This window comes from Radiomyces spectabilis, assembly GCF_025331425.1.
Source record: "Radiomyces spectabilis strain NRRL 2753 chromosome Unknown BYT42scaffold_16, whole genome shotgun sequence".
Lineage (NCBI taxonomy): Eukaryota > Fungi > Mucoromycota > Mucoromycetes > Mucorales > Radiomycetaceae > Radiomyces > Radiomyces spectabilis.
The window spans coordinates 14,703-30,869 of NW_026251941.1; the positions used below are offsets into that span (position 1 = coordinate 14,703).

The window sequence follows — 16,167 nt, forward strand, 5'->3', positions numbered from 1 at the left end:
GTAGGAGTCCTCGTCGGAACTATGATGAATGGTTAACGCCCAAGTGTCAGTCAACGGCATTTTTCTAGATCACTTACTTATTGTCCTCGCTAAGGACAGGATAGTAATCACCAGGATGCTCTAAATTGCCAGATTCTTCAGGTAAGGGCCTGTTAAGCAAACCAGCAACCCATGTTCGCACTTTGGCATCCCATGGAGGCGTACGCTCTTGATAAAAGTCTGGGGATAAGTTGGATAAGAAACGGGTCAAATCGCTTGCTTTGGTGTTGCCCCACACGGTACGAACGCGTGCGTAAGTGCAATAAAGGAAACCTAGTCTTCCATTTAGTACATTAGAAAGGTCCTTCACTCTCTAAAACTTACATCTAGGCCGAGTCATTGCAACATATAATAAACGGCTGCATGTAGATACGATTCCATTAGCACTGAAATAATAATGTAAGTCACTGTGATTTACCTCTCTTCTTTGGTGTCAGCCTTTTGATGAGGTACAATGCCTTCTTCACAGCCTACAACGAAAACAACAGGCCACTCAAGTCCTAAAACGTAACTATTATTAACATGCTTTAACAAAAAAGATTGTATATCCATGTTACCTTTGGCTGTGTGCATTGTAGCGATGGTTACTTTCTAATAGGACAAAAAATTCATGAGTTACCCAGCCGCGACAAAACCAGATATATGAACGCTTACTCCTTCAGAGGCTTCTTCATGTTCTTTTCTATCCACATCGAGTGTTGTAGATTCCAGAAATTGTACCAGCAGATCCGAGGTATCGGTACTAAGTGCAGGCACGGTATGAGTTTGACTGGTAGGTTAAAAAACGCAATAGCGACGTACCTTGAGTCATTCGCCAACCTGCCACTAGCAAAGCTCTTAGCTACTGTGACCAATTCACCAATATTCTCCCAACGTGATTCCCAGTCTTGCTTGTAGGATAACTTCAAATATTGTTCATATTCAAGGGAGGACACGATATGCTTGATGATGTCAGCAATGGTTTGCTAAAAAGTGACAAATATCAGTAGACAGATTAGAGTAACGGCGCCGCAGCGATATTACCTTTTCTTTCAACATGGTCTGAACCTCTGTACACAAATTGAGCAGTCGCTTCAGTCCATTCTTGGCTGCAGCTGATATAACCACATCACAAGGTTCAGATGGCTTTGTAATGCCACAGATCGCTTTCAGAATATCAATGGCTTCCGCTTTCCGCTCATGACAGAGCTTCTGTATTCGCTGTAAAGTGACTTCGCCGATACCTCGTTTGGGAGCATTAATGATGCGTTCAAGGGCTTCGGTATCGTATGGGTTATGGAAGAAGCTGAGATAGGAAAGAATATCTTTTACTTCCGCTCGCTCAAAGAAGCGCAGACCGCCCAGCTAAAATTTTAGATCGAATTAGAGCAGCCGTCTCTGAAAAAAAGCAATGAGGTACATACCACAATATGTGGAAGACTTAAGGCAGCAAATGCTTGTTCCAAATTTCGCGACATGAAATTCATCCGGACGAGCACGGCAATGTCCTTGTAGCTGATCAAGCCATTGGAGTATTTCACTATACGAAGGATCTCCTCGGCAACAGTGCCTGCTTCGGTCTCAGCGGAAGATGTCGACAGCAACGACGTCTGTACGCCTTCTGCATTGGTCGTAAACAGTGCCTTTTCGATTCGGTCTTTATCTGTAGTGGTCCATGAATATTATGTTACTTGGATACACCATATTTGTAATCATACCATAGCTGACAACATGAAGTGCCGAATTGAGGATGGATGAAGTACTGCGATAATTTCTTTCCAGATTGACAATTTCTGTCTGAGGAAAGTCGCTCCGCATCTTTATAAAATTGGTAACATCTGCATATCGCCATCCAAAGATAGCCTGATCCGGATCTAAAGCGACCGGTGAGCCCAACATTATATAATATACCGAGCACTGGCTAAGCGTTACCTCCGACAATAGTAAGACTCTGGCCTTTCTGCGTTAACAAACACACCAAGTCATACTGGACGACATTTGTATCTTGGAACTACAACGCCAGTCAATGATCAAACGCCTGAAACATGCAAAAAAGGCCGAATTTCTCTTACCTCGTCCACGAGAACATGACCGACAAAATTCTCGAGTTCGGTCACGTATCGGAACAAATCCCTACCGTAGAGCAGTAGATTATCGAAATCCTAACGCAACTGTCAGGGGCAGTTCTTGTGCGGACATGTTAAGGCCTGATACGCACCACGAGATTTTGTGACAACAGCCGTTCTTCGTAAGCACTAACAATGAATAAGAGAATATCCAGATTTCAAAGAAGATCACATCACCTACCTATAGAGAACCGCTATATCTCGGTATTTGAACTCTTTCCCTCGAGTTGCTGCAAACTCGGCGCATTTCAGGCCTTGGTTCTTTGCTTTCGATATTTCACTATAGAAATAACCTACAAAACGATGGTAAACTCCCTTGAACGAACAGATTGGAAGATCAAACATATATACCCGCTTTTTTGGCATCCTGCGCAAATTCGCTGAGTTGAGCTTTAAGCTCTTTTTGAAGTTTGCTTATGATTCTAATGCTATCGACAAATAAGTCAGAGAAAAGCCCAAAGACCAGCTGTCAATAGCAGCTTACCAGGTCGCCGGCTCAACGATGGTGAAATTACTTTTTAGGCCCACAAAGCTATAGTACCGTCGCACAATGCAAGCGCAGATGGAGTGAAACGTCCCCATTTTAAGCTGTGAGGAGACACGTTTTCCCAGCAAAGTAGGCTGTTCCAGCTTTTCTTTCATGTCTCTGGCAGCCTTGTTGGTAAATGTGACTACCATGATCCTTTCCGGATCTATCTTTTTCTCGAGCACGAGCCATGCCGCCCGGGTGGTCAAGACTGTGAGATAAATCAATGAGCGCAGCTGTCAACTTTGCAACACCTTTGTCGATCTACCTCTTGTTTTTCCTGATCCGGGACCTGCCAATATCTGGAGCGACGATGCAGGGGACACTACTGCTTTATACTGCTGTTCATTGAGATTACTTAGGAAATTGTGATCGCTCATTGTTGTAACTAAAGGGTCAATGGCCAAGCAATAAGTCCAAGTGAGTTGACAGCCGAAAGAAAATTAAAAAACTTCCCAGTCGATTTGCGACATTGCATTTTATTGGGACGCCGCTTTCGTTGGGCATCTTCCAAGAAATTTGTCCCTTCATCTTCTGTAATCATCAACTTACTGCATCATGTCTTTTTCGAATGCTTTTTCATTGTTCATGATTGGTGCCTGATATTTATTTTTCATAGCCACAAATAGAGGTTAATAGGGTGTCATTTTTTAGGATCAGCGTCTTCTTTTTGTTATATCCATTCGTTCCTACTTTTTCCTGCAGTAATCGTGATTTAACGAACATCATTTCGGTAGCGTGTTGCTTTCATTGTGTCCAGTATTTCTCATAGAACCTTTAGCGATATCAAAAACCGAAGAATGATTTTCGTGAATGCAGATATATGGAGAGTTCCTGTCGATTGTAGGTACTCAAGCCTCAATGTTTTTCACATGGAGCTGGAGATTCAATGTTGAGTGTTTTTGCGAACTCTACAGTATCATCATTCGCTTGATAAGCATATGGCCATTGCCCACATCGCATAACGAAGAAAGCTAAAAAACCGTCCATGCAGGCACTACATGTGGTATTGTAAAAATATTACTGTAGGCCTTTGAATATTCGTTGGATTTGATGGACAGTTTTTTTTTTCCTGAAATCAACAATATTTTTGATCACTAAAGATGCATCGTTGGCCTGTCTGGGTATCATTTGTCATAGCTACGAGGTCGTTTCTATGGTTCAGTTATTATATGGCAATGGTCGCCACGGCGAGCTTGTCCATGGATCTGTACTGTAAAGGCACTCATTTTCCCTTAACCCTGACTACGCGGTCCTTTCGTACTTTGCATCGTATACATTGAATTTGCGAGTATTACCTTGTCGGCAGCCCAATCTGTCATCCCGAAACTCAACATCACATAGCTCGATATAGATCGCAGACGCCATCCATCGGCTGGTGACCTTGCTTTACGTTGCCGAGTTTAGTCGGGCAACTTATTAAATGTGCCAATTGCGCTTACATGGGTTTGTAGCTATAGCAATGCAAGCAGATAAACCATCGGCCATTTTATTTTGTTTAATCCGCTGAGTGTCAGCACATGCTGATTGTTAAAAACAGTCTTCATTTTTTTACAGTTCAAATAATCGCAGGGTTGAGTATGTCTAGGAAGAAACTCCCAAAGAATGACAACCATTGCAAATACCCTTCCACATGCAGCAGTAATAGATGTTTCTGTCGCTGCATGCACTTAAAATTGATATAACAGGCATCGTATTCTCTGCAAGACGAAGTCAAATAGAGCCGATACGTTTTTCACGAGTAAGAGATCTCTCGTTCTATGGACTACAGTATCAACTAGTCACTTACTGAAAGGTGAGTCACCATATCGAGGTGTCATCATGACATATTCAGTGTATAAAAACACTTGGATAAATAATCTCATCCAGGGAACATGACGCAATTTTATTTTATAGAAATTCTGGAGGAGCATACATAATGGTCCACCCTTTGGTTCTCTATTTTATTGACTCTCTTCATTATTTATCGTGCAAGAATCGCAACTGTATGGTGTGCGATGAATGGTGGGGCGGGAACAGTTTGATAGTTCCATGTTGACGCTCTCGTTTCCCAAAAGCATGGATTTCGAAATAGAATAAACCCATGGGAAGCTTCAATTCAGCTCCGATAGATAAGTAGGCAGTCACTTCGTTTTGATTGGGCCACCCTTGCAAATTATTATTTTTAACGTTTTCCTTCAAAAACTTTTTTTTTTTTACAGCCAATCCTTGTCCTTGTACTTGTTACGAACAGCCAATCCTTTTCCTTTGTGCTTGTTTGTTTGGACTTCAGTATTCGCGCCACAACCACATTTTAATTGGCCCAAGCCATGACCGATTCGTCTTCACAGCCACATCACATCTTGCATCCTCACGAGGTCAACCCTTACAACCCGGCCGTGGCAGCAGCAGCTTCACCTTTCCAACCGGGTATGGATCTTCATCAACAGCAACAGCAACAGCAACATCAACAGCAACAGCAGCACCATCATTCTCAAAACATTGATCCAAGACAACCTCCTCAACAGCAGCAGCAACCCCAGCAACAGCAGCCTCTGCATCCTTCCTATGATGCTACTCGCCATTTGCCGTATCAACAGCATCCGGGATATGCTATGGTAAGTGATAAAAAACTAGCAAAAACCACACAAACAAAAACAGTTTTCTTAACCATGCACGCAATAGCAACCCATGATGGCTTCTTCCCCACCGCAAGCGATGGCTTATCGAACATTGGAACAACAGCATCCATCAGCAGCGCCTACCGAGCCCGTAGAAGAACCACTTTACGTAAACGCAAAACAGTACCATCGAATTCTCAAACGTAGAGCGGCCAGAGCACGTTTGGAAGAATTAAATAAGATCGCCAAAGCCCGGAAACCCTATCTCCACGAGAGTCGTCACAGACACGCCATGCGCCGGCCTCGTGGTCCTGGCGGCAGATTTTTGAGTAAGTAAAAGGATCATATAAAACACAGAAACTGATCGCGTGTGAAGCGGTGAAAAACTGATGAATGATTGTTTCTTTTCATTAGCGGCGGCCGAAGTGGCGGAGTTGGAAAAGACGGGCAAATTGCCTGGCCAAGAAGATGAGAAAGACATAAAGCAGGACTACGGTTCGGCTTCTCCTGCTCACACCCCATTGCCTTCTGGAGAGCAATCGGAAGAAAAATCAAGTAATGCGACTTCGAATCCACAGCAACCGCCGTCTCAACAAACCCCTCACCAGCAACCATTGCAACCACAGCCGCAACCACCCTCCAGTCAACAACCACAGCCGTCGCAACCCCAGTCGCAATCGTCACAACAGCAGCAGCAATGGCCGCCTGTACAAGCGATGCAAAACTATGGTCAATTTGGTGGTCAAGAGGAGCACCGTTGATTCTGATGGTTTTGGGCTTTGATTTTTGTTAATTCTGTGCTTTTATGCTATTCTCCAGTTTAAATGTTATCCAAGTTTTTTCTTTCGTTCTCTCTGTTTTCTTTCAGCTGCCTTTTTAATTTTGCTTCATTGCCTGTACATACAGCTTTTGTTTTAATACATGAAAAGATAATTATATTCTAAAGATTTCAAACGTGATAATGAGAATCGTTGGATGAGATCACATTGTTGTATTAGGCTCAGTAGAACAATAAGCAGCCGCGAATACAGGAGGATTGTTATACCATAAAAGCGATTTATGGTTATCAAATGACTAATGTATGCGGCGCAACAGAGACCTTTTCGACGTAATTGCAATTTTAGCCTAGCCAAAGATTGTACTTTTGTTTTATAATTGCGACATTATCGAACAACAACGAGCCATCAGCTAAATTTCCATTGGGACAAAGTTGCTTTCCATATGATTACGCTGTCGCGGTTTAGCGGGGCTTTCAACCAAAGAGCGCTGCATGCAAAGTTGGTCGTGAATGAACGCGATAATCTGATTGGACTGGTCATTCTTTCACCTGTTTCACGCTCGGACGGTGTTAATGCAACTTCTTCCGGCACTCAGTCTGTTTACTGTATCTCGAGTTCTTAATCTCTGTGGATGTCAGTCGAGGAAATCATAAGCCAACGACTGTTTGAAATGATGCAAAGCCCATCAATATATCATATCAGCATCTCATCACATATCCCGATTTGATCGAGTTCAACGTGGTCCGATCGCGTCATGGTTGCTGAATAATATGAAATTAAAGATTCGAAGCATTGCAACGTCGCACAAACACTCAGTCCATTGGAGTCATATTGCTGACTGCGCTCAAGGCAAACGGAAAACAAGGGACGGTCTTGATGAAACCTATTCATGATGTAAAGCCCGGAACAATGGGACGTATCGCGTTCATATATAATTTTTGGCAGTGTCTTGGCACGTGTGATGTAGGTGCAGTTGCATTCACTGAAAATAAGGATTCTTGCGACTCGGCTGCGGATCCTCGCCATTCAAGATGCGGACATTGTGTGACTCATATCTAGCGGCCACGGACGATAATGGTTTGTCCTGTCCAACGATCGCAGGGAATCACGCAGTCAGTGGTTTGGCGGAGGCTTTTCAAGGCTCTATTGGTATTCCAAGCTATTTCGAGCTCATGAGCAGGATGACATCATTTTCGAAGGAGGATTTTCGGCGATTCAATAAAGGGCTCAAAATTCGTGTTGCGGTTGCGGTTGATGTTCTCTTGTTCTCGCTCCAATCCAAAAAAGTGTTATCCCAACCATGTCTTTTCGTCCTCCGAGGTCTCTCCCTGTTCTCTCCATCTTCCACAGTCCTCAATGCAGCAAATCGCGCGCAGCGCTGGCACTGATGCAATCTAGACAGAAAAAAGCAAATGGTGACGACTACTATCGCTTGGACGTGGTGGACAACTTCACCAAAGATCAGCTGCGGCAAGTGGTTCAGTATCTGTCCCAAGAAGTCCCTCCCAAAGATATCCTTCGTCCTGAAGCCCAAGGACAAAGCATCGATACCTCAACCATCGTGGAAATTCTTAAATCCAAGCCGGACATGTTGGAACGTCCTATTGTGGTTGATTGGGAGCGTGGAAAAGCCGTTCTGGGCCGCCCTACCCTGGATGCCGTCCAGAAGCTCATCGACGCCCGCACAAAGAAATAATGCCGTAATGGAGGTTACATCTTTCTTTATTGAGCAACAATACACATATACACAATAGCAAAAATTCAAATAAGAACAAGTGCAACAGAAAATAAATAAAACAAAAAAACAAAAAAACAATGATAAAAAAAAGTCAAAAAAGCTTGTTGAGTGGGGTGAAAAATGGGGAAGAAAAGTTAGCATTTTAATGATGAACGGCCTCCTTCACCTTCTTGGCACGGTTCTTTCTCTTGCTATCGGTTGCTGAGGACCCATCATCCGAAGACGTGGATGGAGGTTCGAGGAGAACGATATTACATTTTTCAATGGCCTCGGGATTGGGTTCCACCAGCAGATGATGAGGATGATCCGTAACAGCCCGTACCGGTGTGCAAACGCCGATGCTTTTTACCCAACTATCGGCCAATACTTCTTCCAGGAAAGCACGCTTGGTCGGATCAGGTTGCAATATACGTTCAATAATATGCCTTGATTCGCGAGGCAGCATCTTGAATAATCGGCTCGCTCCTTGGGTTGATGGCGTGACAAAGTTTTTGTAGGACTGATCTTGGTGAGGACGGGGTAATCGCCAGGGAAAACGACGAATGGTCATACAAATGAATATGATAGCACAGGACCAAAGGTCGGTTTTGCGCGCATCGTATTCGGGCTGCGTATACTGTTCGGGGGCAATGTAAGGGTCAGATCCACAGATACCCTTGCTCATGTGAACATCTTTCTCGTAAGGGTACTTGATGACCACGGCACAGCCAAAATCGATTAATTTCACTATGCCCCGACCATCCAATACCATGTTATCCAACTTCAAGTCACGATGTGCGATACCCATCGACTGGAGATACTCCACGCCATTGAGCAATTGTCGCCAACAACACGCAATTTCCTCGCGCGTCATTTTTCCGCTCATGACAATGTTGAACAGATCGTTCGGCGCAAACTCCATGATTTGATAGAAAGAGGATCCTTCCTGGATAATGTCCAATGTCTCGATGACGTTTTCATTATGCAGTGTCGAACCAATACAGAACTCGGCCGTGACCTTTTTCACATACTCTTTCTCATTTTCGTTTGGTAACCGTTTACGGAACTGTTTGACGGCAAATGTCTTGTTATCGGTGCTACGACGGATAAGTCGTACCGAGCCACCGGCACCTTTTCCGACAAATCGACCTGTGAAAAAAAAAAAAAAGGACGCACGCGGAGGATGAGTTTTCGGAGAGAATACTAAAACACCCATGGTTTCTCATTGGGTGGGTCCACTTACCCCATTTTCCATAGCGGCCCTCCAAATCCCTGTTGAATTCGTTGGCAAAGGATAAATCACTGATACGACTGGAAGTACTTCGTACACTGGCGGTGTCTTCGCCGCTCTTCTTGCTCTTTCTTGATTTGTCAGGCTTAAAGAAGCGCTTCAGATCGTGTAATAAGGTATCTTTCTTTTCGAGATGGTGAAAGTGCGTATGATGATAATTTTTGTCATATTCGGGTTTTTTGAAGATAAATTGGGACGGGGTGGAGGAGCGAGCACTGGGAATAGAGGAAGATTTGCTGGTGGTGGGTTTAATATCTTTTCGGCTTCCCGATGGCGGTCGAGACAGAGATTGCGGGGTGGAAGCACCGGATGACGGCGCAAAGTGAGGGGAAGAGTACCGTTTTCTGCTCTGGTCATCGCTCGTGTGAGGTGACAGAGATGGCGGAGTGTGCTGTGCGCTTGGCGGTAATGTGTGAGGGCCTAGTGAAGGGGAAGGATAACTGGAAGACGGAGCCTCGGAGCCACTATGTTTGTAACGCAACACGGGAGTGCCCGGCACTGATATATCCGGCGTCACGTTTTCAAATTGGTGCAGAGCGTGCTTGTTTTGGAAGATTTTGGCAGGCGAAGTGAAATCGACATTGTTCAAGCGTTCGCTTAAGTTGTTAACTTGGGACGAGTGGGAGTTGTCGTGACTCATTCGGGGAGAATTTTTTTTGATGTGAGTGAATTGGCGATTGGGCGCAGTGCAAAAAGTGGGGCGATGAAAAGTAAAAGAATCTAGTGTATAAGAAAAAAAAAAGATCTATGGTGGTGTAATAGTGTATGTAAGTTCCGAGAAAGGACGGATTGTATATGTGTATTTGAAATGGTATATGTTCACAAAATGTAAATGATATGTGTATATCGAAATACAATTAAAATGTGATTGAAAAGAGGAAGAGCGGGAAGAAAAAGAGGATCTATACTAAAGAGAAGCTTATCCGTGTCCAGCTACAGTTGCTCATTGGACCTTTTTTTTATGTGATGACGCTTGGCGAGATTTCAACGCTTCTAAATTTGGAAATCCAGGAAGTTGCTCGCTTCTTCTCCGGCCTTTTTACCTCATGTTGCGCAGCAGAAAAAAAAAGAAAAAAAAGAAAACATGTTGTTTTCTATGAACTCAAAAATTTGATTCTTGTAATTTTAGCCTATTCTTTAAACAATGCTTGGACAACTGTATTCGACGCCTACGTTCATTTCTGACCGATGAATAATGGATTGTTGCTTTTCGGATATATAATTTCCATTGCGGTAGGTGGAAGGAGAAAATTAGATCCGATCCGCTCATGGAAAAATGAGTTGCCGGAAAGGCCGAGAACTCGCTATTCCAGACTAACCGCGGCTGTGTTTACTTTTGCTTTTTTTTTTAATTTCCTACGGTGTGTCATTGACTGGCTGCATACAATTTATTGCCTTGCCATTCATCAAAGTTATGGTTTATTACTCGTTCTAGTTTCACCATCTTTCTCTCGTCGGCGCGCGCGGCGATCACATGAACATCATCGTATTCTGCGGAATGGGATTTAATCACACAAGTAAAAGGATGATACGCCGCAGTTGATTCTTAGTAATCAATTGCTGTCTCATTTGTTGACAAACGCATGCAGATTCCATCTTTCCAATGCATAAATCATATTGTCACGCATTTTCTACTATCCATGCATAACTGTGCTTATAATCTGATCGCCGCGACCTTGAATCGCAGAAAAAGATCTCGTGCTTTATGCTAATCCGCTGGGATCCATTTGCTTTTTTTTCCATGCAGCTATGCTTTAACACAAATTGACCAATAAGGAACAAGTGCGATCTGAAGCATGAAACGAGATTGCCAACAATAACGAGCTGCCGTCGAGTTTGACTCATATCGCCACGAGTTATCTGCCGGTGATGAAAGAAAAAAAAAACCTTCTTCACCCAATTGGTTGTCTTTGTCACACCTGAACTTTAATGGCAATCGTTGGAAATATATTGGTAATGCGACGATCAAAAAGCTGCCAAATACCGTGCGGCCATTCTAAACCCTTGCAAACATATGAAGAATATATAAGTAACCGCAACTTTTAAGCCGCTAAAACCATCAACCATCAAGAACAAATCTACATTATATTCATTCACAAATATGGCAAAGAAGAGCAGTCATCACAAGGACCTCACGCAAGTCATGGACAAGCACCGCCCGAAATCAAAAACAGAGAAAAAGGAAGAGCGAAAACGACATCAGGAAAAGGTAATAATATAAACGGATATTACATCCTGAAGAATATTCACTCACCTTCAACTTGAATAGAAACATGAAAAAGCTGAAATGATGAATAAGAGCTTTGGAACCGACGCATAAACCCTACTCCCTTTTCTCTAATCTCCTCATAAAAAAAGCGTTCCTCTATCATTTACTTTACATCTCCAAGGGTTTAGAAATATAATAATAAACCTTTTGAAACAATAATAATTTCCTTGTATCGAGATCATCGTTATGGTTTACAGTGGTTTTTTTTTTTTTTTTTTTTTTTTTGTTTGCCGCTTTTTAATCTGATCAGCCATTATTGAACCATTGCAAGCCAAAAACTTACACCGTTGATTAAAGCCTTGATTGAATCGGGTCAACAAAGCATTTATGCTTTTGCAAAAAGTAGGTCGTTGAGGCTCATCTCAAAAAACCATTGAGCTGTGTGAATTGCTATAAATCAGATCGCTGATTGAAAGGACTCAAATCCCTGCAAAGGAACTTTTAAAAATTGCCAGGTCGGCCCGATCGTGTCCTTTCCCAAATAGTGTAAGATATGGCAAAACGAGTGGTTGTTACCGGTTTGGGCTTGGTGACGCCTGTAGGCGTGGGTGTTGCCAATGCCTGGACGAACCTATTAAACGCACATTGCGGTATTGAATCCTTGATTCATAACGAAGCATTCAAGCAACTACCGGTCCGAATCGCTGCCACGGTTCCTAAAGGATCCATCGATGAAGGCGGCTTTTTTCCCACAGACTGGCTTGATAAAGGCGTAAATAACCAACCACAGCTTCAACTTGACTGATCAACTAATCACCCACTTAGGATGCACGAACGATGGCTACATTCACCCAATATGCGATTGCTGCGGCGAAACAAGCCCTGAACGATGCCGGCTGGACTTCTGCAACTGATCAGGAAAAAGAACGAACCGTGAGTCTCGTGCTTTTTTTTTTCTGCGCATGAGCTTAGAAAGAACGCATACTTACAGAGAATTTTTGGGGGTCAATAGGGCGTTTGTATAGGCTCAGGCATGGGAAGCATTGATGATCTTTACTCTACCTCCGTGGCTTTCGCAGCATCGGTATGTTTATTTGTTTATTTTTTCATCACATCCTCTGACGGGCTGGCTTGTTTGTTCTCCCCAAAGGGTCATCGCAAAATATCACCATTATTTGTTCCCAGAATTCTCATCAACATGGCTGCAGGCCATTTAACAATGAAATACGGTTTCCAGGTAACCCGACATGGATCGTATTTCCGCGTTGCAAGAAAAAAAAATTGTTTACCAGCTGAACAAAGGGACCGAATCATGCAGTGTCAACTGCTTGCACCACCGGCGCTCATTCCATTGGTGACGCTATGCGTTTCATCCAATATGGCGATGCAGATGTCATGGTGGCGGGTGGTACAGAAGCTTGTGTACATCCTTTATCTATCGCTGGATTTGCAAGGTAAACTAGCAGTTGCTGGGTTATCATTCGATCTTTCCATACGTCTCCCTTGCTCAGCCACAATTATTAGAGCCAAGTCTTTGGCAGCCGGTTTTGAAGATCGGCCTACCGAAGCCTCCCGACCGTTTGATCGTGATAGAGCAGGTTTCGTCATGGGCGAAGGAGCAGGAGTGGTTGTCCTAGAGGAATTGGAACACGCTAAAAAGCGAGGGGCCAAAATTTATGCGGAATTAAGAGGCTATGGCTTATCGGGCGATGCGCATCATATGACTGCGCCGCCAGAGGATGGTCGTGGTGCCGTAAATTCGATGAAACGGGCCCTGGCTCATGCTAAATTGACACCGGCCGATATTGACTACGTCAATGCTCACGCTACAAGCACGGCTGTTGGTACGTGATCTATCCATATTCAGTAGCGAAAAATTACAATTTCCTAAAAGATCGATCCTAGGGGATGCTGCTGAAAATCGCGCCATCAAAACCGTATTTGATGGGTACCATGACCGGATCAACGTTTCATCGACAAAGGGCGCAACCGGTCATTTACTTGGTGCAGCTGGATCTGTGGAAGCCATTTTCACCATCTTATCGGTCTATCATGTGAGGAAATGCTAAAATTTCAGCCAATCCAATGCAAAGCTAACTTCGTCTTAGAACGTTCTACCGCCCACTTTGAATCTCCACCATCCTGGAAATTCATGTGATGAATTTAATCTCAACTATGTTCCTTTGGAAGCGCAGGAAAGACAAGAAGTGCGAGCTGCATTAACAAATAGCTTTGGTTTCGGTGGAACCAATGCCACATTATGTTTTGCAAAGATGAAATAAAAAGGGGGCATGAACACATCAATGGCAAGAAGCCCCAACAGGAAGAGATGCGATTTGACGCTGCCGTCGTTTCGTCATGGTGTTGGTAGTTTCGTTTTTCAACGTGTTATTTTTATTAGTTTGTGCGATGTTTTTGGCTTAAGCGACTCATCGGAGTGGACTATACTTTAGAGGTTTCAAGATATAGGAATACATATTGTCCACCAAGCGCACTATTGCGAATACACATCATGAGTGACTCGATTATTTAAATACAAATCTTTTCTTGCGGATCGTACCTGTTTTATACACCGTTTCAGCCCAACCGTCCACTTTCCAAGCATCTTCGCGGGTGGTTTTTCGGGTTTGGAGATCACTGAAGAAAAGGGGCTTTTGAGTTTCTCGAGATCCTTTCAATAGTGACATTTTGTCCGACCACTTACGGATAGGTCCACATGTGATGCACCGTGTTCAATTCACCTAATTGACTGAACCAAGCTCCCACAGGCTCACAGAATTGACGGCGGCACTCCAATCCTTTGCGCCTTGATAGTATAATCGACTGTTAATTTTTCGGCATATTCAATCTCGATGATCACTCGTTTCTACATACCAGTTCATCTCCCACTCCAGCAAGTGTCCCGGCTAATATATTGCAACATAGTTACTTGTCTGTTCTCACGCCTTTTGATCTATCATCGATTTACCTTTAGAGTGTATTTACGCAGTTCGTAGATGCCATCAGTGACTTTTGGCGGTGAGGTTTGCCAAAAGGAGAATTCAAGCATCATATTATTCTCTCGTCGAATAAGTAGAGAAGACAGTTTCTTGGAAAACTCGATAAATTCCTATAGAACACATCCCACTTATGAGTATAACGTTCAAAGTTTCATTGCAATAAGGTGTGCCCTTCCCCTCCTCTCTCTCTCTATCGCTCCTGCTCTTAAATACATACTGGGTTCTGAGCAAGCTGTGTCATTGTGTGTTGATGTCCGGGATAACCTTTGTATTCCCAAACATGGACTGCGAGTGGTACAATGAGAGTGATTAGCTTGAAACCATTGAGCTATCGAAGGGTGCATCTATTTTCACCACTTACAGAATGTGTCCTGTTCACCCACAATCACTTCCCAACTGCCACAAAGGTGCACGTCGTTTGCAGGATTATTAGCGATCACGGGAAAATGCTTCGATCTATGCAAAGAATGAAAATGGGCGTGTTATCATAATCGCACTTCCTCCCATTGACCACACAAGTCACTTACACCAACTCGATATATTCTTCGACTTTATCTGGTTTCACTTGATGTTCTAGGTAGATATGGAACATTAGCACGCCAAAGTTACGAAATGAAGAACAAAAATGGGTATTACTCTGAAGTTCATGCACATATTTTCCTCTGGCAAGCACCTTAGAGTGCGTTTGACTTTCTTCTTCTTTGATTTTCTTTGATCCATACAAAACGGCTTCAATCAACTCGTTGGCTCGACCTTTATCTCCGTTAGTCTCTTTTTTCTCAGGAGTCTTATCGTCTTGCGATTTGACACTAGTGGTCGCTGAAAACGCTCGTACGGGGCTGTGAAGGCCGGCGACCGTTGGATTATGGGAACGCACAACGCGAGGAAGACAACGACGAGTGATAAGTAGTGGTAACATATTCGAAAAGGTAAGCGTGTAAAACAAATTAGGGAGAGAAGAACAGCACAGAATCAACTGCATCCACGCTTATATCAGTGGGAAAAAAAAAAAAGGGAAAAGCTTCGTGTCACACTCCGCTTTTTCACCAGTTGACATTGCATGACGCCAGGAAACCCAAATATGGCAGTTTTATTTTTTTGATATTCGTTTTTGGTTTACAAATCTTCAGGCTTTTCCTCTGAAGGTCCATTATCATTTTGTGAATCGGCGGGTGTCGCTGCTGACGTCGCCACTGAAGGAGTGGGGGCTTCGGATTCTGTGACAGTCGATCCGTCATTGTTCTCGTCAACCTCTTTTGTTGCCGTGGAATTAGTTTCCATGGCTGTGGAACTCGTTTTCTGCTTCTTTGCTAGTCGGCTTTCTATATGCTCCTCTCCTAAAGCTTCTTTGCGCCGTTCCAAAGCTGCTTTCAACGTCATCGTCTGGGGTATGACATCTTCTAGAAACTCAAATTGCTCTACTTCGTTCACCGCAGTGGCTATCATGATCGTTCAGTTACATGAGAATCAAAAGCTGTATACAGGCGATCAGGTCATACCAAGATCTTTATAATATATGGTCTTTCGTTTGTCGCGCTTTGCTCTGGAAAAGCCTTCCGTTACGAGATACTCCATAAACAGTTCCTAAAAAACTGTTAGCCATGGGGCGCGGATCGGCTGTAATATATTTTTGATCTTACGGTTGCAAATGAGACGCAAAAAGTGGCTTCTGCATTGATGAGCGACACATCCTTATCTTCTTTAATGACGCGTTTGACTCGTGCTTGTGGAAGAAAGGTGGTGCCAGGAGGTCGCTCCACATGCTTATTAGGTGTTGCATTATTTAAATTCTCTGATGCCATAATGTTGAGGGTCGATTAGAAAAAAAGAACAAGTCAAGGAAACAATACGATCTCGGAAAATCAAATCGCGAATCGTCCCGCTCCAGATCACATGATTGGG

The 16,167-nt window shown here is 43.5% G+C and overlaps 7 protein-coding genes across 7 annotated transcripts; 3 read left to right on the top strand and 4 right to left on the bottom strand.

Moving 5' to 3' along the window:
• Positions 1–73: 73 nt before the first annotated feature.
• BYT42DRAFT_505027 (P-loop containing nucleoside triphosphate hydrolase protein) lies at positions 74–3,050 on the bottom strand (the record flags this gene model as incomplete). Its single annotated transcript, XM_051565002.1, has 15 exons — positions 74–312; positions 364–398; positions 458–539; positions 597–630; positions 694–808; positions 859–1,004; positions 1,063–1,383; positions 1,443–1,681; positions 1,737–1,892; positions 1,951–2,029; positions 2,091–2,180; positions 2,237–2,273; positions 2,326–2,541; positions 2,629–2,881; positions 2,939–3,050. 15 exons carry the CDS (start codon positions 3,048–3,050, stop codon positions 74–76), a joined length of 2,154 nt encoding a protein of 717 aa, XP_051418741.1.
• Positions 3,051–5,367: 2,317 nt separating this feature from the next.
• BYT42DRAFT_504638 (CCAAT-binding transcription factor (CBF-B/NF-YA) subunit B-domain-containing protein) lies at positions 5,368–6,031 on the top strand (the record flags this gene model as incomplete). Its single annotated transcript, XM_051564982.1, has 2 exons — positions 5,368–5,599; positions 5,685–6,031. The coding sequence occupies 2 exons, from the start codon at positions 5,368–5,370 to the stop codon at positions 6,029–6,031; spliced, it is 579 nt and encodes a 192-aa protein (XP_051418742.1).
• Positions 6,032–7,298: 1,267 nt separating this feature from the next.
• On the top strand, positions 7,299–7,829 carry BYT42DRAFT_587225 (uncharacterized protein). The gene has a single exon (XM_051570155.1). The coding sequence runs from the start codon at positions 7,350–7,352 to the stop codon at positions 7,743–7,745; it is 396 nt and encodes a 131-aa protein (XP_051418743.1). The 5' UTR covers positions 7,299–7,349; the 3' UTR covers positions 7,746–7,829.
• An 8-nt stretch (positions 7,830–7,837) lies between these two features.
• Positions 7,838–9,896, bottom strand: BYT42DRAFT_136670 (kinase-like domain-containing protein). Its single transcript, XM_051562225.1, has 2 exons — positions 9,010–9,896; positions 7,838–8,915 (listed from the first exon to the last, which is right to left on the bottom strand). Exons 1-2 carry the CDS (start codon positions 9,695–9,697, stop codon positions 7,930–7,932), a joined length of 1,674 nt encoding a protein of 557 aa, XP_051418744.1. The 5' UTR covers positions 9,698–9,896; the 3' UTR covers positions 7,838–7,929.
• Positions 9,897–11,819: 1,923 nt separating this feature from the next.
• Positions 11,820–13,548, top strand: BYT42DRAFT_505007 (thiolase-like protein; the record flags this gene model as incomplete). Its single annotated transcript, XM_051565000.1, has 8 exons — positions 11,820–12,038; positions 12,092–12,199; positions 12,279–12,350; positions 12,417–12,503; positions 12,569–12,720; positions 12,791–13,110; positions 13,172–13,320; positions 13,375–13,548. 8 exons carry the CDS (start codon positions 11,820–11,822, stop codon positions 13,546–13,548), a joined length of 1,281 nt encoding a protein of 426 aa, XP_051418745.1.
• A 561-nt stretch (positions 13,549–14,109) lies between these two features.
• BYT42DRAFT_505111 (uncharacterized protein) lies at positions 14,110–15,184 on the bottom strand (the record flags this gene model as incomplete). The annotated part of the gene is made up of 6 exons (XM_051565005.1): positions 14,110–14,172; positions 14,235–14,375; positions 14,483–14,550; positions 14,627–14,721; positions 14,793–14,838; positions 14,902–15,184. The coding sequence occupies 6 exons, from the start codon at positions 15,182–15,184 to the stop codon at positions 14,110–14,112; spliced, it is 696 nt and encodes a 231-aa protein (XP_051418746.1).
• Positions 15,185–15,330: 146 nt separating this feature from the next.
• On the bottom strand, positions 15,331–16,093 carry BYT42DRAFT_587244 (histone-fold-containing protein). Its single transcript, XM_051570156.1, has 3 exons — positions 15,906–16,093; positions 15,765–15,849; positions 15,331–15,704 (listed from the first exon to the last, which is right to left on the bottom strand). The coding sequence occupies exons 1-3, from the start codon at positions 16,065–16,067 to the stop codon at positions 15,382–15,384; spliced, it is 570 nt and encodes a 189-aa protein (XP_051418747.1). The 5' UTR covers positions 16,068–16,093; the 3' UTR covers positions 15,331–15,381.
• Between the last annotated feature and the right edge of the window lie 74 nt (positions 16,094–16,167).

Excerpts from the sequence above, each read along its gene's own strand:
- BYT42DRAFT_136670 (XM_051562225.1), bottom strand. The coding sequence starts at position 9,697 with ATGAGTCACGACAACTCCCACTCGTCCCAAGTTAACAACTTAAGCGAA. Across the intron at positions 8,916-9,009 it reads GGGCCGCTATGGAAAATGGG|GTCGATTTGTCGGAAAAGGT; the intron begins GTAAGTGGACCC and ends TTTTTTTCACAG.
- BYT42DRAFT_587244 (XM_051570156.1), bottom strand. The coding sequence starts at position 16,067 with ATGGCATCAGAGAATTTAAATAATGCAACACCTAATAAGCATGTGGAG. Across the intron at positions 15,850-15,905 it reads TTTGCGTCTCATTTGCAACC|GAACTGTTTATGGAGTATCT; the intron begins GTAAGATCAAAA and ends ACAGTTTTTTAG. Across the intron at positions 15,705-15,764 it reads CATATATTATAAAGATCTTG|CCACTGCGGTGAACGAAGTA; the intron begins GTATGACCTGAT and ends CGATCATGATAG.
- BYT42DRAFT_587225 (XM_051570155.1), top strand. The coding sequence starts at position 7,350 with ATGTCTTTTCGTCCTCCGAGGTCTCTCCCTGTTCTCTCCATCTTCCAC.